The 24608-nt window shown below is 35.0% G+C and overlaps 1 protein-coding gene across 4 annotated transcripts in view; it reads right to left on the bottom strand.

Moving 5' to 3' along the window:
- UBR3 (ubiquitin protein ligase E3 component n-recognin 3) overlaps nt 1–24608 on the bottom strand; it is a 109265-nt gene that overhangs the window by 31643 nt on the left and 53014 nt on the right. For 2 of the 4 annotated variants that reach the window (XM_042040828.1, XM_042040830.1), the window contains 7 exons: nt 23105–23193; nt 16243–16392; nt 15596–15729; nt 12011–12121; nt 10306–10518; nt 9371–9507; nt 3757–3842 (listed from right to left, as the gene is read on the bottom strand). In XM_042040828.1, the coding sequence (XP_041896762.1) occupies nt 3757–3842; nt 9371–9507; nt 10306–10518; nt 12011–12121; nt 15596–15729; nt 16243–16392; nt 23105–23193 (920 nt within the window). The remainder of the gene's footprint in view (nt 1–3756; nt 3843–9370; nt 9508–10305; nt 10519–12010; nt 12122–15595; nt 15730–16242; nt 16393–23104; nt 23194–24608) is intronic. The other 2 variants (XM_042040829.1, XM_042040831.1) reach the window with 1 other exon arrangement.

The following is a 24608-nucleotide window of genomic DNA, read 5'->3' as shown; positions in this document are numbered from 1 at the left end:
TTTTCTTTTTTCATTTCAAGGGAGACTCCTGCCTTCCTTGGCAGACACCTGTCTTTTAAACCAAGACAATTTTAAAAATTTAAAAATTCTTTCCTCACTGGATAAGACAATGAAGAAGTTGAAGGTACATTTTAAATGAAACTTCAAAAACAGGATTACTCTTGGAAAAATAAATGACTATGGAAGGATGATAAAATATACTTCAGAACATGAATCTACAGAACTGCAATTTTTCATAATTTAAACACAGGGATATGGAAGGGGCAATGAAGGAAACACACAGTTATATTCGCCTGGCTTTTTCTTTCTCTTGGACCCAGTTTTAAAGGCACAGAAAGGCACAGGATTCATGTCTGGGCATAGAGCAGGTGATACAGGATACACATCATAAAGTCACCCCAAGACAAATGGTTTAGTGAAAACAAACCTTGCTATATATATAAAGCTAACTCTGCTTCCACTAGTCATATTTAACCTATTTTCCAAACCTAAATATAATAATAATAATAAATGGAAATACTGTACAGGTCTGTTCTAGGAAAACCACATTACCTTGCATTAAAAAACAAGTCCATTTTAATGCAGGATTAAATATGACTAGCTTGCTAACAATTTCACAAAGTACCAATACAGAACATAGACAACATGCAAACATTTTAACAATGAATAGATGACATTCACCTCTCTGTGCTGTGTAATGCAACAACACATTCATATACATAGTGCCTTTACCTGGAAGGCCTTGAATGGTTCTGGAGGGCAAGATAAATATTAAAAATACCAATATGACTGACTTAGATGTAAATAATCTACCCAAAAGTGTGGAAAAACCCACGTGCATGGCAGTAAGATGCTGTCCATACCCTTTTATCAGAAATATGACTATAATCCTTTTAGCAACTGCTAAAGGAAAAAGCACTAGTACAACACACTTGAAATTACACAACAGTTTAAGAAAGGAACAGAAAAATATTATTGTAAACAAAGTGCAATGTATTGTAAGTAGAAACAGGAAAAAAAAGCAAGATATGTTATCAGGTTTAAAAAAATCATCAATATGCTTTTAAGTCACTATTCTAGCAACTTCAGATTAAACCCCTGTGTGCAAGTCGAATCATATCATGGGGGAAAAAAATTTCTTCTCCCTAAATACATACACAATTCTGAATACAAAGGGGATAATCTTTAAGGTCCCTTCCAACCCAAGCCTCTCTGAGATTCTATGAAAACAAAGTTTTCCTTACTTTGCATATAGACAATTAATGCACAGTTTCACAGTGGATTTGCAACCAAGAAAGATGTATTTTAGGAACATTTTAGATTTTGTCAACTAGCACATATTTTTAAAAGCAACAGTTGATGTAATCTTAAAGCTTCTCTTTGACAAGACAACTTCTGTACTTCTTATGTGCGAAAAGGATCTCTAACTTTTGCTAAGTTTAGTAAGTTTAGTTTGTTCCAGTAATCTATTTTGATGAACAGGAAAACTGGTTCACTTCCTGACACATACAGAGTCAATGGCAAGGTACTAAAAAGGCTGGAAAAATAGGTAAGGATGATATATGAATTTAAACAGGACTTAAAATTGTCATGCCTAGTTGAAGTATCCATCCAGCATAAGACAATTCTCCAGTGGAAATACATCCTCCATGTATCATTTCCAATTTTGTAATTCTCCAAAAAGAATTACCATCTCCAGTGATTAAAGTATTTTCTATGCATTTCAAGGCTTGAGAAATATGTATTAAAATTCCTGACAAATCTTTTCACAGACTGTCAGCAAAAGGTATGCTTTCTTGCAAAGTCAGGTCCTAAGTATGTAAGAGTCCTTCTTTATGCAAGAGGATGTTGAAGGGATGGTGTGGTAAGAATTAAGAAAAAAATTAAATAATGTATTATACAAACCACCTAGTGTCAGCTACCAGGCCTTAAGCTTGTTGGCATTTTTTTCTTTCATTTTTCTTCAAATAACCCCAAAGGAAAAAAAAAACACTTTGAGGTGGTTTCTCCTTTTGTATCAACTGATGTAGTTCAAACAGCAACAGTGAAGCTACACAGACATACACAAAGGAAGCTGCCCACCAATCCAGTGGTTCAAGCACTCTCTGCAAAATCATAATCTTCCAGCACTTAATGACATTAATTGGTGATGAAGCACCATCACCAATTGGTGATGAAAGCCCATTATCTTTTAGATCCATTTACCTATTTAGCTACGTTTTGAATACATACATGTAACAAAAATTTGATGTGACATCAAACATTTCACAGTGTTTTAATGAATGTGTTTCATTCCACTTTTATCTTAAAAAAGTAAATCACATAAAAACTGAGATCTCCTGATTTTGCAAAACTATCAGTGAGATAAAAATATGACCTTGCAGATTACCAGCCACTTCCCTGCATACATTCTTCTAAACTCTAAAATGTCAAGAAATTTTATGACCAGTAAAGCCATGTGAAAACAAGGATACACTATCATTTTCTGTAACATCACTGTAAATTTTTTCACTTTCAAAAATTTTTTTATTTTAAGCTGAAATCTCCACCCTAACCTGCTCATCATGTCCTTCCAAATACATGCCTGTGAAATGAGTAACACATTAGTAAGAAACTAAAATTCAGGGAGAAAGTGTCCACCTTACTAGGTGAGCACACAATTAAAAATACATTGTAATCTAAGTATAAATTATCTGCAGAACCTTGGTTTACTAAATGCTTCAAATTTGCACACAGTGATCTAGAGATGTTCTTTTAACACATGCACTTTTCAGGTGCTTTGGTCTGCTGAGAAAGGGGGGTAATGGTGGTGGGGAAAGACAATGTGCAGTATGGTTTAAAACCACTTTTCAAAATAACAACACATGAATGAAACTAGTTGGAACTACATTTCCTGGCAGTAACAAAAGGCTTTTGTCCTAGAGGGAATATGGACAGCATAGCACTTGGTGAGATTTCTTTGGGGACTTGTCACCTCAAATGATGAGGAAAGCATCCCCCACAAATTGTGTACCAGAAGGCAGAGGTGGGCCTAAGCTTTCTTTTTTCCTACAGAATCTGCTGCTATTGCTACATAAGCTTGACTTAAATAAGCATTATTAGTAGTAGCAGTATTCTGGCAGGATTTCCAATTTTTCCTGACAAAAGAAAATGTCCATTTGTAACTGTTTATGTTCCAGCAAAAGATTAAAATACTTTCTTTTAAGGAAAAAAACCTCTCTTGGCAGCAAAAAGTTGCTTTATTGGACAATTATTAAAGGTTTCAGAACAACAAAAATTTGAAAATTTCTATGGAAGAAAATTTGCAAAACTCTGTGGAAGAACTAGGCAAATTAAAGACACTGGACATTATAGCTGCGTATTTCTGAGACCAAGTCATGAGCTATATTAGCATTCAGAAAACAAACTGCTTTCTTATTGCTAGCAACAACCAGGGTGAAACAAAGCTTTCCTGCTTCACCCATAAACACTTCTAGCGTTACTCATAAAAATGCAAACTTATTAAAAATATTACATGGATAGTATGACGATTTCTAAAGAATTGTATTCATAAGACATGAACAGCTATAATGAAGAATTTGTGCAAATTAGTTTTCAGATTTCTCTAACAGAAACAAAAAAAACAAAGACTCTGGGCAGAAATAAAAAGGTTTTAAAAGGAAAAAGTTGATGTAATTCAGAAAATACCAGAAAGAACCAGACGTCTTTATTCAATATTCTAATAATTTATACTGCATTTAATAACATGGAACTTACTTAAACATGATCTTTTCCCAGCTGTGCTTGCACCTCCTGAACACAAATTTCCTCCTCGATGGACCAGCTCAAGTTCCAAGTTTGTTCTGTAAGAAAAACATAACAGTATTGAATGGAACATTATTCAAGCTTCTACAGGCACAAATGAGTCATGACAAACTCCCAGCATACACTAAATAAAAGAATACTGTGAACTAATCCTTAGTGTGAAATACTGCCAAAATACACCTCAGAACCAAACAAACTTTATCAAGATATTGCCATATATGATTTTAAGTACTAAATTAACATAGTACTGTATTGAGCTGTGAAAGAAGAATTTAAAAAATGTTAATTCTGATGCTTTCTTCTGTATGCACACACAGCTCAATAATAAGGGAATTTCTGCGCAAATCTGAAAAGACAATACACAGATTGGCTAACTTTCAGTCAATCATATACATCTAAAAAGTGTTCTCTTTATTTTCAGGGCTTTTGTTTCACTTTAAACAACCAGAGAGTGCAATGGATATGGCACCAACTAAATATGAATGCAGTCTAAATTATAATTAAAGCACTGCCCTTTATAGATAAGTTAGTTAATAAAAGCCTTGGAGGTTAATTCTGAATGAAGCGCTATTCACTGCAGCTCATTAGTATGAAACAGGAGTTGTGTCACTAAACCTCTGCATGTCACACTGATGCTATCTTTCTTAGTATTATTGTAATCTGATACTTAGGCATCAATTGTTTAGGCCAAATTCGATAATTTTGTTTAATTTTGGAATTGGATGTTTAAGTACTGCATTATCTTTCACTCTCAAGATTTGGAGCAAACAATTTATGTTATATTTTCTGAGAGCCTGTTTTAGTAAGTCAACATACATTTTTAATTAAAATAAAGACTATAATTCTATTATTCTGAAGTGTTGTTTTCCTAATTCAATTCAAACTGCAAATCTAATTCCAAACATATTTTGTCCTTTAATGAAAAAAGACACAATTTTAGGTTCGATATAATGTGACTGAATCCATACTAAAATCTGTTCTAGAATTTTAGGCACATAATGTATCCAAGCTAAGAACACACCTCCCCCTCCCCCCCATACATTTAAGAAGAAACTACAGGATTACTTTTATTCAAAACAAATTATTTTTAAGAATTTCAGCTTCATCAACTTGAAAGAATAATACACTTTGATATGCAGTGTTTGTCCAGATACTTTCCTATGTTTTTAAAATAGAAACATTTCTGAATATTCCTATCCCTAAGTTTGCAGCTTATGCCATCCATTTCTGAAGGAATGCTTTAATCCTCTCTACTCAGAAAAGGCAATTTAACACTGATAATGTGCCTGCTCAGAGCTCCATCTGGTTGCTGCTGATAAGGGCATCTGTGTGACAGGGGAATTTTCCACTCTTCAGGCGATTTGCAGTGCTCACTGAACTTCTGAAAATCTACCAGCAAGGAACCAGGGACAGGGATTTCATATTAGTGGACAAAATAACAACTGTAGATCAGCATGTGCTAGTTCATCATGGGAATATGAAGGAAACCAGTATATTTTACTTCTACAAACCTTCTGATAACTAATTTGTAGAACAAAATTAATGACAGTCTTCCATTAAAACCCAGATAATTAAGATTTAAATCAAAAATACTACCTGAATATTTAAGAATAGTTTTCTAGATCTACAGTTTTGAATTTGCCTTTCACCAAGCCGTATGTGCCATTTCACAAAACAAACCTCAGAGACAATTCTGAATACTTCTTGCTGGTACATGTGAGGTGTCATACAGTATTTTTGCCATAAGGAATGTAAGAAAAGTTATTTCTGTGAACATATTCTTTGTTCACATATATGATACCAACTCTCACCTCCCACACCTCTTCATGGTCCTCAGCTCCCCAAAGGCAGCACCTTATAGCTCAGCTTTCTTGGAAATGTAAATATTAACCCTTTTCTTCAATATGTGTCTTTCAAAACATACCTGTACCTTGGCATAAAAATGCACAGTAGAGAAAGCATCTTCTGTGAAAATGAACACTTATCCTTCATAAAATATCCCACATCAGGTACAGACCTCAATCTGAAGGAGACCAGTGTATCTCCTCCCTAATTTGAGGTCCCTTCTGCCTTGAGGATCTGAGTACCCTTTGCCCTTTACTGAAGAAAAGTAGTGAAGAAAAATTCGGAGCATCTGATAGAAGCGTGGAACACAGAGTGGTCTCTGAAAGAATCCTTTGCTATCTCAGACTCCTCAACATGAAGGAAAGGGAATGAGAAAGAAAATCTATACAAGTGTCTTTTTTTTCCTATCTAGAAATCTTAGCGTCATTCATTGGAGCAAAAAAATTTGTAGAACACTGCCTTTATCTTCCTCACTCACAGAAAAAACCCTGAGAAAATGGATTTTGCTCAGCTGTCCAGACTCCTGATTAGAAACAGACCTACTTCATCCCTTCTTGTGAGTTTTTATTAAAGGAACATATTGGGGGTGAGAAGGGTGATCTCCTATTTCTCAGAATTCATACCAGGACAGAGTAGGGGGAAGTAAAAATGCAATGTCCTTTCCAGAAAGGGAATATATTTGGATGGACTTGCTCTTCCTATTAAGACAGAAGCAGCATACTAATAAGCACTATAATTTTTCTCACTTCAATTTGCAAACACAACACATAAATTGAAAAACCCCAGATAGAGACAGACTCAGAAGGAAAGAACACATGGCTCTTATATGTCCTCCAGACATAGCTGACAGAAAAACCAAAAGGTTTGTTTGCACAGCCAACAAAAGCATGAAACCTACTGCTATGCAATACAGGAACAGTCCTCCAAGATACCACCACAAATGACAGTCTTCAGTGCTATGAATGTGGCACTGTTAAAACTGAAGCTAGGCACAGATGATTTGGGAATGACACACTACACTAATCTCATAAATGTCAGCAAAGACCAGGAGGAACGCATATCAAAAGTGTACAAATTTAACAAGATACGAGTGTTGGAAAAGCAGGAGGTAGCCAAGGAGCTGCTCTTCCAGCTGTGCATGCAGATCAGGATGCCAAGACCCAGAACGCCTCTTTCGCTAGGAGAACAGACAGCGGCTAGCCCTCCCACTAGGTGGTAAAGAGTCTCTTGTAATTTCTTCTCTCTGCTACCAGTGACATATGCCTGGGTAAGCAAAAATGAAGAAAAGCAAGTTCCTTTTTTCCTGAAGAAGAAAGAATAACCTGAAGCAACTGGCTACGTATTGTTTCACCAGTAACATTCTCATTCCAGCATGCAGTTAAGTAATCCACTTCAAAGCCAGCATTCAGCTGTAAATTAGCATGTTTTAGGACAGGAGATGATGTCATTTTCTGACTGAAAATGGAACATGACTTTTAGGAAGATTTAAGAGTGTTTCATTTACATGCAAATATATGGAGTTAATAAAAATATCATTGCATCCAAATGCTCATCTAAACAGGGGTTAAATACCAGGAAAAACTGTGTAACAGCTGTAGATGGTCTGACCAAAAACAATTAATGCTTCAGAACACCTGGAACTAGAAGCGCTCAAAGGTTACTGGTTGGTAAGGAACACAAGGGTATCACTACCTCAAAAACAACTGGATGGAAATAAGGAAGAAACAGGTCAAATGACAGGAGTAACTTACAGAATGTAAATTACTTCAGTATGTCATTTTAATTATGGATAGTCCATTGTTTGATTACTTAAAATTAAATATATAATAAAATCATACAAAGAAAACTCTTTCCGTTTGGAAGATTACCAGCTGATTTACATATTTCCATAAATACAAACTGTAAAGTTATATTAAAATGTCTATTTAGAAGTTTATTTTTTTTAACCTATAGTTCTGATGCAATCATCAAGTAGTAGAAGCATGTAAATCTGAATTGCTGCACTAAAAGGCAAGAGACATTAACCACCTTGAAGCTGATCTGCCAGGCTCCCTCCTAAGTGATCTTATGAGTTACAGTGACAATGCAGAAGGCTGGATCCAACATCTGAAATTCTTCAGTCATGGAAAAATAGGAAATTGCTGACACCAGTCTAACCATTATAAGAGGAAGAGGCTGCAAGGAGTACAAGTGACATATCCTAATCTTAGTGCTCAACCACACTTTCTCTCTCCAGCAGTGCAAGCAGCAATGAAATGCTGTTCTGGTTTGAGGAATTTTTTAACTCTTTGAATGAAAACAAATCTTGGGCTCTGAGTGTAAATATAAAAGTAATATATAGATACATTTGAAATATGTTTAGCTATCCTTTTTAAAATTATATAACATTGCACCCAGAAATCTATTTTAACACCATTTTTGTATCTTAAATGGCATGTCAAGTTATGGTTACAAGTAATCATACTTTTGTATGTGAAATATTAATTTTGAGTCCTTTGTATTTTTGGAAGGGTATTAAATTGTATTGATCAAACATGTAATTGCTAAAAAGCTTAACATTACTTATCCTCGTATAGCATATACCACTTAAAAATATAGAATAATCCTTTAGCTTCCTATGTATAAAATTTCATTGCTCTTCTTTATCAGTTAAAATACTCTGAAAGAATACAGATAGTATTTCTTTTAATAGAATTATACAATAATCTAAGTTGGAAAAGAATTCTGGAGATTAGATGGTCTAACCTTCTGTGAAAAGCAGAACCTTAGATTTGATTACCCAGAGTCCTGCCGAGCCAAGCCTTGAATATTTCCACTGCTTATATACTAAAGACACTCAACAATCAGAGTTTATGAAACTGCAATAAAAAAATGCTACTCAATGGCATCACTTCTTTGCTTGCAGTTTCTCTGCAGTCAGCACCTTCCCTGCAGGCCTCAGTAAGTCAGAGTTTAGAAAATTATTTGCTTAATGAGTATTTCAACTTCTTATGGGAAAACCTTGTATTACAGTAACTCTGAATACATTAACTATTCAGAGTACCTTAACATTAATGGTATAGATGGAAGGAGGGACTGATTTTCTTGGAGACTGTATATGACACTAACAGGTCTAAAACTACGGTCAAATACCACAAAGAAAATGCTGCTGGTTTTGACAATTTTTCAGAAGTCTAAAGACTACATAAAGAGAAATTCCTGGTTGCTGATGTAAAAAAAAAGCTCCTTCTGTGATTCTCATTTAAGTAAATAGAACTAATGTCTGGCACAGAGATTAAAAACACTTTGTGATTTAAAGACTAGCAATATGGCAGCAATATAGAAAAAGGTCTCATTCTGCTGAAGAGAGATGGAGAAGATTTGACAATTTGGGAAAGCAAAGTAAAAAAAGAAATGCAACATAAAATTTTGCTATATGCAAAGCAAAACCTTGAATTAAGAAGAAAACTAAACAAGCATACAACACAGTGTTCTCCAGGTTCTGTGCCACTGCTGCACATAACAAAAATTAACTGAGATGCACATCTTTTCATCTCGCATAATGCCTGTACATGAAAATCAGATAATGTAACTTTGATGTACTGAGTACTCAAATAGCCCTTTTTGGAGAGGATGAAATATTTTTATAATGCTTTTTTTTGTAAAGAAGAAAGCTATCTAGTGACTAATACCATTAGTGAGAAATATAAAAGAAAAAATATAAAAAAACCCCCATACCCACCTGGCTACAGAATACATGAACAGGAAATCATTGTCAGGTGATCCAGGAGTCTTACTATAATCTGTATACTTCTTCTGTGTGGTACTTTTTATATCTTTCATTACAGATTCCATTTCTTTACTGAGGTTGGTTTCAGACTATGAACAAAGACACGAAAAAATATTAGTTAATTTTACCTGAAGAGATGCAGTAGCTGATTGTAAAGCATATCACTTTCATATTTGTAAAACACATTTGCAGGTTATGAAAAAATATGCATTAAAAGTCAGTATTCTGTCTCACAGAAGTGTCAGAATATTTTGGAAAGTTATTCTGATTTGTTCTGAATGTGAAAACATTACTGTTTTGTCCATCTCCTAAGTTTAAGAATCTCACTGCTTGCACTATTTTAAAGTACATTTGCACTGCACAAGTACACAACGACACAAAGCATCTCCATCAAGACTGGAAGGTAATAAAATTTAATAGAATTTATTCTGTCATTCAGAGGACCTCAGGAAACATAGTAACATCTGCAAACTGCTTGTTTTGTGAAACAAATGGTCCATATCATATGAAGTTCTTAACAGACATTGTTTAATTTGCTTCCAGTTACAAGAATATTGTTGTTTTTTTCATTGCATGGAAATTATAAATATATTTTATATTACATGACTTTGGTCTATGTAAATTACTATGGAGAAACTGAAAATGTACTCAATAAAAAATTGTATCAATCACATTTTGTCACAGCTTTCAACTGTTTATTCTTAGCAGGCAATGCAGTAAATCTCTAAATATTTAAAATTTCTTGATAAGAAAACTACAGTATGTTGTCTTCCATAACAGAAGAAAACAACCTTTCCCAGGTTGCCAGGTTTCTAAGAGATCACAAATGCAATATAATGTAAAAACTGAAAGGTAGAGGCAAATTAACAAGGATCTTTCTGCCTTACACTGATGCTTACTGGGAAAGTTCCCAGCTGTTCTTGAAGATCTTCCACCTCTTGCACAAGATCTTGCATACACTTGTTACTATGACTTTGCCAAACGCTTCTTTCCATGTTGTTTCCAGGATAACAAGGAAGAACACTGTTGGCAAACTGCCTACACAGGGGACAGGTAAATTCTCCTTTGTCCACTGAAAAACCCTGGAGGACTTGGTCATTCTAAAAGAAAATAAAGAAGATGTAGCTGAAATTTGCAAACTATTATAGTTTTCTTAGTTTGATATTTCAGTTGTATAGCTAAAAAAACTGAGTCTAAAACCTAAAACTGTAAAGAAAGAATAATTAGAATAGTTCCCCCTTTTACTGACAAAGGTCTTAGCTACTAGAGACTGTCTTATAATCCTCCAACTCAATTAATTTTCCTGATTTTTAAGTATTCTCCATTGTCAACAATATCCCCATAATAAAGTAGAAAGACTTCAATGCACTATTTCCAACATTTCATGCGTGTTGTCTCTTTCTGACAATTCCCATAAAGTTTGAGACTCCAAGTACAGCTGAAAAAACCTAATCACGTAGCCATTGGTGGGCAGCATGAGAAGAACCCTGATTATTTCTTGTATCACATGAAGGATCAAAAAATGGACACAGAAGTACATGTTTGGGAAATGAGGACGTGTCCTCAGTATTCCTCTTAACTGGCAAGCAACCTTGCTTCAGCTTTATGAATGGCCTCCATGGTTTCCCATGTTGGTATCTGACTGTATTATCTAAAAATAAATGTTTTATCCAGATGAACATAGGTCTATATAAACTATTTTGGTTCTAAAAATGGTAGTAAATAGTCAACACTATCATGTGCTCATCTAGGTACCAGTAAAATGTGCTAGGATCAGAAGTTCACTTAAATAATCTAGAAATCTTCAAGAATACAATTACGTGGAATAAAGTTTATTTCAAGTTTAATAGAGAATCCACCAGAAAAATTACTTCAGAATTTAAATGATGCAAAGCATTACTTTTCCAAAATTCTGTAAAGTGAGACTCTACCATGAAAGTTCAGATTTTGCTGCTATATTACTTTATATTTTTTTATATTATTTTGTATTTATCTTGATGACACAATTACTGCTGCAAGCAAATTTAAATTAATATGGACAAGAACAATTAATCATGGGATCCATGAAAGGTTGCACACCTAGTTTGTTTAGAGGTTAAGTTTCACAGTATGAGCAATGCTGATACTAAAAATACAAGGAATTGCTCACAGGTTTTCTCAAAATGGGAAGAAATCAACAAAAATTACAATCCCCCCCCACCAAACAAAAAACAAAAGCCCCCCCCAAACACACACACAAAAAAAAACCCACCAAAAAACCCACCAAACCAAAAACCTGAAGATATATCCTGCAAAGTAATCTTGAACAAAAATGCTAGTTCATGTAAAACAAGAAGTCATCACTTAGTCTTTATTTTTTTGTGCTGGTTAACTTTGTAAAGTATTTTTTCTGATATATCAGAATAACTGAAAACAAAGTACTTTTGTTAATAATGAGAGATTAAGTTATCAAGTTCTTGAAACATAATAAAACCATTGTGTACATTCATACATAACATGTGATTGATCTGATTTGAACAGCATAAATCTAATTGATTTCAGTAAGAGCAGTTCAGATCCAAATAAACAAATATGATCTTCAGTTTTACTTACTCGTAAGGATTCCATGTAAGATTTGTGACAATCTATGTGTAAAGTGTGACCACAAGTTTGTACATAAACACCTCCTTCCCAGCCTATTGACACTGCTTGTAGGCAGGAACTCTAAAACAAAGCACAGACAGTAAGAAAAAAACCAACAATTATATATAAAGCTATAAAATTATTTGCCAAAACTTCAAGATTTACAAGATACACAGATTTTTATTTGCATGCTATCTATTTAAAAGATATCCTGAGGAAATATATAAAAAAATCCATTTTATAAAGTGTTTACTTATGCTAACTGACATGGCTGCCATTATGCCATTCTTTCCAACAAAGAGCCAAATAGTTAAATTAAACTTCTGCAGTTCTTGTCACTTAAGATAACGACTTCTTTAAGGAACCTCTTGTATTACAGCATGAAGGTGGGTCTAACTCCAACAGCTGTTCCAAGAGCAGAAGTTATCCCATTTACTAGGGCAATATACTGTTCCAACACATTTCATTCTGTTTTGTAGATAACCAAAATAACAATACCACAGTTATATAATTAAACCCCACTCTGTTATTAAAATTTAGTGTAAACACTTATGGGTTTTAATGAGTTTTTGACCAGCATCATATATAACTCACCATAATTGGAAAAGAGAACAAATACTTGTTTAGTGAGCTCAGTTTTATACTATGTTTGTTTTGAAAACACTGGCCTTATTTGAAGACTGCACTTACAGCCTACAAGTCCAAGAAAGTTACCCCACTGGTATCTTTTATTCAGGAATTAATGAACTGAAGAAAATCACCTCTGTCACACTTACCAGGAATTCTAGAAAATTCTCTTGCAGAATATCTAACTATAGTCAGTCTAAGTATTAAATCTCCATTTCTCAAAGATTTCATACACAGACTGAAATGTACATTTAAAGAACAGAGAAAGATTTATGGCTACCAGAATTGGAAAACAATTTTTAGTGTAGACTCACCCTAAAATGGTCTTAAGGTATGATATAAAGTCAGGGTACCATGAATAACTCTAATACTTGCATTTTCTAAGGGTGTCCTAGCATCTCTTTTTTTTTTTTTTTTCCCCCCTGCATATGAGCAGGAAATCAAAGCAAAATTACAGATTTTATCTATGGGACATGTTCCTGTTTACCGTGGCTCAACCTGCCCTTCATAATGTGCTGTGAGCCTCTCAGACCATAATATAAGAAAGACTTTCTCCTGCTGGTTCCTGCATGATTTAGTAGACTGCAGCATTAAAAAGGTTGTATGATATATCTGGCTAAGCCCTGCAGGACCCATGGCTCATTCAGAAAATCATTATTTACTGCAGGTATCTAATGAGGCTATTGAGTAGCAGTTGCAAAAAGAAGAAAAAACAACCCCAAACAACAAAACAACCCCAAAGTCTTAGCCAGAAAGGCTTTACTCTTTTACTCTTGAGCTCAGAAATAAAGGAGATTCCAAAGCAAGCCATAGGCTTGGGACGGAGCACACCTATATCAAACTATTGGTTACAGAGTACTGTGTGATTCTGAAAATAGTCCTATCAATGCAGTGTATGAAATTTTATCTCCTAATCCTTAGTCATACCTCTCCATATTAAAAATAATAAGTTCCAGTGATTTTTCCTTTAATGGGCGAGAACTCTACTCCCTGACAGAAAGCATCAAATTCCAGGCAAGAAAAGTGCATAAAGGAATCTCTACGGAGAGAAGTGATCTGGTTTGCCCAACCTCTATGCAGCATGCAGCTTCTGAATGGCACTTCTTGTTGTTTTTTTTTTCTTCTAGCAGAATAAGCTAGATCATATTTCATAACTTAAAATGTTTACATCTAAGTGAAATTATTCACCTGCCTCCTGAAATCCATTAGAGGAAGGACACTTGTTGGAGAGGATACAGTTGATAAACAAAGGGACTTCTTATTGCTTAGCTCAGCTGAACAAGACACTCAAGATACTAGCAGTGTTTCCATTTTTATAACAAAAGCAATTTAAGGATTAGTTCTTTCATGCAGAGACTTTTTTTTAGCACAGTAGTGACCTGAAAACATGCAAGCAAATATAGCTAATTCGACTAATGTTTGAATCAGGACTGGAATTTTTGACAGCAGGATGCATTTGCTCATTGCATTACAGTGTATGTTAGACTAATCTGCTGATAGTGTTACTGCACAGAAAGGGAAACACACACTTTAGTAAGATCAAGTTCATGGTAACATTTTACTTGGAACTCCTTCCACTTGTAGTATGCAAACATGCAAAAGTAAAGCTCCACTTCAGCATTACTTCAATGGTTTTTATCACTTCAGCAGGAAAAAATATTAATTAACTATCTGAACCTAAACCAGTATCATCAATGTCAAAAGAAGAAAAGCTTGTCCTCAGATTCTTTCTTAGCTAAAAAATCCTTTGTTAAAAAATAATTTTTTGCTTAGGTCTTTAAGAGTTTCACTTTCTAGCAAGGAAATGCATGATATTTGCCTTTGAATAAGTTGCTTTCTGAAAAGATTGACCAATTTTTAAGACTGTATCAAAACAATTATGAATTTTACTCTACATTAATCTACATATGCAAGCTTGGCTGCAGTTGGCAAATTTTAGTTATCTGCGGATGTCATTATGAAAAAGCTAGCAACTGTGCTAGAATAAAAATTGCCAGTTTTTCCAATTTAAAGCCAGTATTTAAGCTTCTAAAGGCTCATTGCTTAGAGATGCTGAAAAGCTGGCATCTCACCTAGGACTAGTCTACAGAAGCTAATTTAGGGTCACAGGTTCCGCATTATTCTCCCCAAGAATGATTTCTCAGAACAGTTGTGTATTATCTTACATAGCTCTTTTAGGCACTAGCAAGGGAAGTCAAAGGCAGTACTTCCACAAAGGTCTACAATTTAACATGTCCTCTTAAGCAACAAGAATTGGCTCTCAAAATTAAACGTGAAAAGCTGTAATTTGGCTTTGTGAAGTAAAGTAAAACTCTGTTTGGAACAGCTAACAGAACTGCAAAGCAGACATTTACTACCAATTAATGTAAAATTGAACCTCAGATGTTGCGCAGAGTAGAGGATTCAGTAGAAGAGGGTGCGTTGTACTGGTTTCTCCTTCCCATCCACTCATATTCCCCTTCTCTGTAGTGGCTCAGGAAACTGTTACAGATTAAAACAACTCTTTCCACTTACTCTGTGCTGCCAAAATACTTTTACCTGATTAAGAGCAGTTCCCTGACTGGGTTCTCTGAATGGCTACAAGAGAACTGATGTTTGCTTAGACAGCAAACCTACATTTCAATTGTGTGGTCACACTGGATTTTGAAATACCTTCTTCTAGAGAATATCTGTGCAGGTATTTAATGACTATGTAGAGCCTGTAGATATACTACATGCCTACTGCCAAAAATGTAACTGGGGAAAGCCAGACACTATTTAAAAATAAGGACCCTATCAAATGTAAACCCTTCAGAATGACTGCAACATGAAAAAGCATTCACTAAATGTAGAAATGAAATTAGAAGAAAACTCTAAGTTGTAATTTCATGTATCTTTTTATACACAATTTTTCCTTAAGTGGTAGTCTTGCTCCCATGAAATCCTTACATCTTTGAAGTATCGCTGTAGAGTTGTCAGCCTCACGTCGTGCAGTGCAGCACAGGTATCCCAGGGATAGATCTGCTCCTCTTCAGTAGTTGGGAGTCTCTTTGGCTCAGTGCTATTGCGGCATTGCCCCAACACTGTGTGAAGAAAAGCAGCAATACACAATGCCATGGGTAACAACTGGCTAAACAATTAAGAAAACAATCAGGCAATTTTGGTTTGTAACTATAATGTGCTTTGTAAATGTTAAAAAGTCAAAACTTACTGAACAATCCAAATACTGGAAGTTGTGCTTTTGCACTTGTACATGAAATACATATATATAAACACACACCTATATCCACAAACACTCAGGTCTACATGCAGACACACTGATAGCTGTTTAATTTTCTTTTCCTTTCAGTACGGATTATTCCTGCAGGTCTGTAATGCACTGCTGCATTTGCAAAAGCTATACGAAGTAGGAGGGAATTAAACTGTTTGCTCTTTCCCCAAACATTTAAAAAGTCCCTAATGTGTCTCATAGAGGACCATCCACAAAAAAAATAGGAAACCCTGTGGCTCCAGACTTCACGAGACACAACAGGATTTGTGCACAAATGCTAAAAGCTGCAGAAACACTGCTTTTCCTACAAGCCACATATTTATACCTGAGGACGCTTGTAATAGTACAACTAGCCCTGTAGGTCTGTCTTCAGTAGAAGGGCCACTTTGTCCACAAATAACACAATCATATATTGCCTCAGAAATATGCTGTTCTGATGTAGCTACCTCCATGGCAATATCAGCATCCGGCGATTCTAAAAACAAGTAAGAAAATTTACATTAAACAGAAGTAAAGAAATCCACTTGCATCTGCATTGAGGTAGGGATGAAAAAACTGCAGAATAATTTCTCTAGTTTATCTACAACTAAAACATTGTCAGTTGCTTGAAACGAACACTTCTGCTTCCAAGAAAGACACCTACAACGAAGAACATGTTTTTCCATAGGCAAAATTACTCCCTGTGGAATTAAACAATTCATTCAAGTTTTGTATTAAACTTGATCTCCTTAAAACTTCTATAAAACAGAGATCTAACTTCTATTTCATTAGATATTATACTGAAAACTTTGAACATAGAGAGACAAAGGGCAACGTGTAGGAATCTCTAGCAAAACCAGATTTGCTCATAGCTGACAGAAACAACCACTAGAAGAAAAAAGTTAACCTCGACAACTTAGAAATAATTTTAAGATGCTTAGACATGGTGAATGAAATGTGCAACTAAAACAGTATTTTTTTCAATATGAAACTTGGACAATCTTTAAGAATTTGGGGTGCATTAAGAAAGCAACCAGCTGTGATGCAGCAGATGTTTAGCTTAACATTTACTGTACACAAGATGTGTCAGATCTGTTTTCTTTAAGGGCCACATTACTCCTTCCTAGGTGCACAGAAATGTTCAAGGCTAAGGTCCAGCTCTGAATTATCAAAGCCATTGCACTTGATATAGTTTCAATCACATGACAGTTGGTGGTGCTGATTTCAGGGCAAGCCATTTTATGTTACCTTACAATCAAAGATAAGAATTCTTTATTGGCTTGAAAGAAAAGCACCTTAGGACTAAATAAGCCACTCCTGACTGCTCAGGAACATATACAGTCAGCCTGTTTATCTAGAATATGTGGGTTCTTTGTGTCTTTCCTAGAACATGATTTTTCTGAAGGAAAATACTTCCTCCCTACCTTCGACCATATCCTTTATCTCTCTGATTAGGTAGCCTGAGGTACTGGATAGAGAATCCAAAAACCTTGAGTACAGCAACAGTCCTCATGCAGAATTGCTTTTAGGAGAACTCTGTCTTCTGAAAGTCTACTACAGGTTTGGCACAGGAGGCTGCTGCCATAAGGAGAGGTGCGTTGGGTGCCACACAGAATATTTCTTTGCTGTAAAAAGCTCCATGCAATGCTCTTGCTCACAGGGCTGAATCAAAATTACACTGTTTTAGTAACTGCTGATTTCCCAGCCAGTTATTAAGGGTCATATGAAAATGAACGCTGATCTTCACTGACGTGCAGTTGTTAATATTGTACACATGTCTATCACCATCTAGTGGCAGCCAGATGTACAATGAAAGAAAAAGCACGATGCATCGACTGCCAATGTCCAAAACATCCAGCAAACCTAGAAGCAAACTGTAGCACAGAAGGGAGGAAGTAAACACTAAATTCTACTTTTTATATTTGACATCACCTCATAACTGTGTAATGCACACTCATGTACACCTATATATCAAATGCAAGAAATGACAAGGACTAGAGTTTTAGCTAGCTTTCCTTTTCCTCTCTTTCTAAAATACTGTCAATGCAACAGAAAATCTGCATCCATTAAGTATTTTTCAGAAGTGTAGAAAGAGAACACAGTGTATCAATCTGATTTGGAACAATTCAATGCAAGTCATCAAAATCTGTCAATATTTAATTTACAAAATACCATTCATTCATCATAAATTGCCTATTTTTAACCTGAAGGAAAAAAAAGAACAAACCAGAACTTAGGATTTTAAATGTGTTTAAAACCAGTTCAATATATGCAATTTATACTTTTATTGCCTGTGGGGGACAGGCACATAAAAATCAGGCTAATTTAATTTTAGAACTCCATGATCAAGTGCATGCTTCCTTCACAACTACTTAGATGCAGATACAGCTAGGCTACTCTGGTGAACAACAAAATTTCAAGGAAAGTAAGCTACTAGCAGTAAGGAAGACTTCCTAATAAAATAATTTGTGCCAGAGCTAGTAAAAGAAAACAAAGGGATATTGGCAAGAAATTAAAATCTCAAATAAGTAAGCATACCAGAAAAACTGTAACCAAACAAAACTCCTCGATTCTTTTTGAATGGACTCTGATAAACCTCAATTACTCACTTAAACTAGCTCCAAAGGTTTAACCCAATTGATTTCACAGAGACTTGTCCTAATGATGTCAATGTGTGTGAAGAAGGAGCCAATGAAAACTACAAGGTAAGACATGGTACTGGTATCAGTTCACCAAGTTTCTCTCATAGGATTCGTCTAATGTTGTAGTACACCTCATCCCCTTACAGTGGGTTCTGGAACTTTTCTTTGTCCTTGTGAATGATTTCACAAATCTGAATAAACATGAACCTTAAAACACAGGAGGAGGATGAAAAAACTTAAAACTGTGACAGAAATCCAAGGAAGAGGCAAACCCTACAGTTCCCAAGAGTTTTTTAAAAATTAATTATTTAGCTCTTTGTTTAGTTTTGTACCAATAGAAGCAGAGACACAAAGTTACAAAAACCTAGCACTTCCTACTTCCTAAGAAATTACTGATCAATCTGCTAAAATCTAGCACACTGATGTATTGCAGAACGGGTTGCTACCTAGATTTAGTTTCACTTCTACTCTACAGAGCTAAGCATGCATTCCATTATTTTTCCTACCCAGCAAAACCCCAAAACCAAAAGGGCTTTGTAAACACAGTAAATATAGTTCACAATCTCCACTGACTGTAGTCAACATTTGTCCTGCTGTACACATTGTGTCAAAGCGGTCCCTTGGTATCAAAGCAACCATTAGTATGCTAATATTCTGTGCCCTGACCCAGCATACATATTCTCAAGAGATCAGTACCTAATTTATTTTTCTATCTGGGTTCAGAAGATTGAGTGTTAGGAAATACATATCGCCTTGCATTAAAACTCTGTGCTTCTTTTCAAGTCTAACTAAGGAATGTTGCATGAAGGACAAAAAGACATCCTGCTAAGACACACATGGTAAGAAAGACATAAAACATCATCTGCATACTTATCAGGATGCATTAAAAAAGTCTAAAAATCCCACCGGCCACTTCAGAGACAAGAAAACTATTGAAGAAATGAAAGATATCTTAATATTTATAATTAACAACGTAACCAATTCACAAATTTTCAATAGGATAAGTAGTTCGGCAGCTTGCCTGGAATGGATCATATTTTGTTTTTATAAAATTCAGATAGACAGATCTTTACAAGTATCACCGTAATTTGTTAAAGGCTACTATTAACCTAGAACTGGGTGGTTTAGTTTTGTTCTTATCAAGTCCCTCCTGACGGTTATGAAGGTTCAAAAATCTATTGCACAGAGTCCCACATCACAAGATAAAGCATGGTCTCACCCTGAGGCAGTGCCCTCAAAGAGCTCAGAAGAGCTGTAACCAGGAGCTGTAACCAGGAGCTGGAAAGGCCTCTGGAGCCGAAACTTGAGTCCACATTTTGGACTCTCTGGACAGTCTCCTCAGACATTTCAAGAGCTCTATTTGCTGTTCTTAGAGCACTTTTCTTGGTTTATTTTTCTCCTTTTTTTGTTTATCCTGCAGTCAAATAGCTAAAGACAGCACAGTGGATGCTGTTCTATCCTAGTTCATTAACATAACTGTTTCTAAATTTCACCTAATTACTTCCAGGCAAGCTTGAATGGCAATGCAGTTCTGCAGATGTCACAGAATATAAATAGAAAGTAACAGGGGGCACAAATGGGAAGTGCTACATAATTGGAATTTTTTCTACAGTAACCATGTGAAAGAAAATGCCAACCTTTATTTTCAGAATCTCAAATGAATTTGTGTATTTCAATCCAAATAAATAAATTCTTCTGGTAAAATAAGACCCATTTAATAGTGAATAATTAACATGTAATTAGGTAACTTCCTTTTAAGCCACGTTTCATTACAGCATCCCAACAATCAAAGAGGAGTATCTCAGGGCATTAACAGTGCCTCTGTGCACTTTATTAAACACTTTAGAAATATATGAAGTATATGGGTTTTAATAAAATAACCTTTAAACTTTGGCTAGTCTCCAGCATTCCTATCTCTTCCTACACACATTTATTTTTAGACTATTCCCAATCTTCTACAACTGTCAATAGAAAGGCATTATGAAGTTTTTAAATGCTATACCCAAAACCAATTACAGCAGTTCTCACATTTTACCACTGAATCACATCTACTTTTCATAGTTAAAGTTTTAATAGATAATGATGATGATAATAATATAAACTTGCCCAAATGACACCAACTAAAACAGTGACAAAACAAGGGAGCCGAGGCCTCACCATCCCTGCATTTTTGACAGTATTATACTGTTACAATAAGTGAACAAAATTAAGAAATAAACCTACTGCTGACCTTCAATCTATAATAAAAGTAACAGGTAACAGACTTTGTGTGAGAGGGGAATGAATTCTTACTGATTTTAGTAAGAAAGGATTTTTTTATTTTCAAACAGCTATTTCAGCACTGCTATGATACAATTCAGGGTAAACCTATTAATTACATAAGAGTAGTTTTAAATTGAATCACTCCAGAAAGACTAGTCTCAGAATTCTAACTGGGTCTTGTGCTTTAAAATTAGAGTAACAATAGTTTCTGCAACATTTTCAGTAATTTTCTGTAACATAGACTGAATTCACAGCTAAACAAACCACTTAGATTCAACAAACTGAAGAAAATATTCCTGGCAAAAATCAATCTAAATTTTAAAACAAACCCCATGCACTATAATGGTATATGAACTTACTCTCAGCAAGCTATTTTAATGCCAGTCAGAACATAAAAACTAGTTAATACTGGACTATATTCAGTGTATTTTCATAACAAAGTCAGAAAATAGAATGTCAACATACAAGACACTGAAAACAGTTAGTGAAAAGGCAGAGTAACACAATGCCTGGAATAAGTTGTTGCCAAATGTCTTTATGTAGAATAACTTCATGAAAATGTAGTTCATCAAGTTGGTTCTATCTAGTGCTGTGCACAACCTGGTATAATTGACAACAAACACTACACTTTACTTTGAGGCACCTGAAGTTATTAAGTCTTTAAATACTAAGAAGCAAGCGATTTAAATCTTGCATGCCCAAGAACTTTTTAATGCACAATCATAAACACAAAGGCCCAGGTCTGCCTAGCTGAGAATTTAGTATTAATTAACTAAAAGCTAAGTGTTCCCAGTCCTTCACAAAAATAAATGCTGTGTAATTTACTGATTTAGCTACTATGATTCATCCACAAATCAAAGCAGTTATCTTAAATATAGCTTATAAAGCTTATGCATGGAAGTACTTATGCACATTTATGTATATATACAAATTAGCTATATAGCTATTGACAGGTATATCTATATCCATATCTATATATATATACATACATCTGATTTCATAAATAAACCCCATCAAAGTTGCAATACGAATAGGTGACTGAAGAATCAAAGTTTCCCAGTTACTTTCAATTAGCCATGACTGTATAAAAACTTAATTTTTAATAAGAGGAACTGCAAGGTTCTTCCTCTCTTCTTCCTTACTTCAACAAATAGATTACAAAGAAATAGCTACCCATTTAATGATGCTGACTTACAATACGAAGTTCAGAGATAAAAATTATGTGTATTGCACACCCTCCAAATGTAACATCATATATACAGTGATTAATTTCATAGAATCTTAGAAAGTCTGGGTTGGATGGGATCTTGAAGATCATCAAGTTCCAACCCTCCTGCTGTGGGCAGGGACATCTTCTGCTAGATCAGGTTGCTCAGAGCCCCATCCAAGATTCCTGTATCCAAAACCTTAGTAAGTATAAATGAATAAATCCCAGCAACCTATGAACTGGAGGGAATTAACAATTTCAAAAGACAAACTTTTTCAGCAAATACAGTTGTCAAAATATTTCTAACCAATGCTTAAACCCAAACCAAAACTTCATAGCGCATGGTACTTGATGGAAGAGGGGGGGAAGATCCCTGCTTTTTCTTATTTTTCAGAAGGGCTAATTTTCAATGAAGTGGCTCAAAAGACGAAAGTATTTTCCATTCTTCGGTTAAACACAAACTAATCAGGATTATGCACTTCTACACAGCAGAATCTGAAAGAACTCATCCTCAAGAAAAAACAAGAACTGATTGTGCTGTAAAGCCAGTATTTGAAGTAGAATACGTTACCACTTACAGTAAGTGAGGTGATCCAAAAACTATGTTTTCCTTAGATCCATAACTACATTTAAAAGGAAAAACTTTTAACCTTATTAAAATTTGAGACTCTATGGAGAAATAATCTTAAATTGTATTATTACAGATTAAAGAAAACACAGTCTTAAAAAGACAGATTAATTTGGGGACATTTTATATTAAAGGTAAATACTTTAAAACATATCACATATTTAATCATTTCACCTACTGTATATTAAGAAAAACTAGGAATAAATTTATGTCCTACAAATTTAATCTATTATTTAGCAATTATGTATTCAGTAGTATCTGTCCTATAAAACAAAGTTCAGCTTCTTAAGAAGTATAAAGTTAACAAATGGATACAAAAGTGGAATCTGAGGGGAGAATCTTTTTGTTTGGGTAGTTGATGGTTGAGGGTTTTTTGTGTGTGTCTTTGTTTTTTAAACTGAGTAAAAATCTTTATACTAACATGTGGGAAAATACATAAAAGCAAGCAGTCAACAACACAAAAACTTACCAACATCCATGGCAGTTTCCATGAAGCTTTTCTGCCTTGAGGCAAATTCAGCCAACAATTTCTGTTGCCTTTCTCTAGCCTTCTGTCGTCTAAGTGAAAGAAGGGGGAAGAAGAAAAAATAAGCATACATAATGGAGCAAAAAAAATACTTTATAGTGTTAAGCTGATTAGATTTACCACCTTAAACAGTATCACTCCAAATTAAGGTTAACATAAAGGAATAATTTCCAAACCGAAAGAAGGAATCTCTTGCTTTAGAAGTGGAGTTTTTTAAGAAATTAGTGTTACTTTCTTTTGAGTCTGAAAAAACTGAATAAAATTCTGTCCTAAAACACCCTTCAAAGGTGTTCACCAAAAGATCTTTTAACAGATTAGGCCAAAAAAACATTGCAAGAAAAGGAACCCAAGAGCTTAGTCTTGAAACTTTTTTCTCTTTTACACATGGGCAGAAAAAGAGAGTGCAATGTCATTTGTACAAAAATGAGTACTCCTGTGAGAAACCAACATCTGAAAGTTAATAATAACAATAATAATAAAAGCCTACCTCACTCCCTTTCAATATCAAGATTGATGGCAAGGGAAACAATTATGAGTAATTTATTTTCCAGCTAAGGCTGCTCACAGTGGTTCCTTCTCCCCCACTTCCACCCAAGATTCTGGCCATCAACAGCTTTATACTGGGATTTAAAGTACCTTGAGATTACATCCAGATTAAAAGCCCATATCTCCCTGAAGCCAAGCTGACTTCACTAACTTTTTCCTCATTGTTTGTCACAGCTCTGGATTTACAAATGGAAGACATTAGAGACTTATTCTTGTCTATCCTTCTATTTAAACTGTATCAGTGACCTGTACAAGGCTGTATGACCAGCTATACAACTCCCTATATAAATACATACTGCAGTGGGTAGAGGAATATTGACGGATGTAAAAAGATAAAGAAAATAAACATTAATTTTCCTTACTTTGACATGAGTTTACAAATAGAGGAAATGGGACAGTGAAAGTGGGAAAACCAAAGCCCTACACCACAGCTGCACACCACACAGAACATGCCCTCAGCTGAGGGGTTTACACAGCACCTCCCCACAGAGTTCCCTCTGTGCAGCTACAGAAGCTCTATCATAGCTACAAATTCTGTGCATCAGCATTTACAATGCATTTTTTACACTGCTCAGAGATGATTTAGATAACTAACATGAGCTTTAAAAACATCACTTGGTGTCTGATACCCTGATGGGTGAGTCATTTAGTCTCAAGCACCATCTGATTATCAGTGTCCTGGCACAGGAACTGGCATGCACAAGCCCAAAGCAGCTCGTATAATGTAACCTGTCATCCTGAGGTGACCTGGTTGTAAGTCAAAGCTTCTAACTTGTTTTCTTAAAGACATCTGAAAGACCCAAATATCTCTGCCCATATATCTGCTACATTGTACAGTCACCATTTCTCAAAATAACTTCTATTTACAACATCACTAAGATTCATTATTCTGAGGATCAGA

Source organism: Corvus kubaryi, unplaced genomic scaffold, assembly GCF_017639235.1.
Source record: "Corvus kubaryi isolate FWS band 111438036 unplaced genomic scaffold, C.kubaryi_AGA036_p1.0 37396, whole genome shotgun sequence".
NCBI classification, from domain to species: Eukaryota; Metazoa; Chordata; class Aves; order Passeriformes; family Corvidae; genus Corvus; species Corvus kubaryi.
Note: the sequence above shows the minus strand (reverse complement) of the source record. Positions and strands in the feature narration are given on the sequence as shown.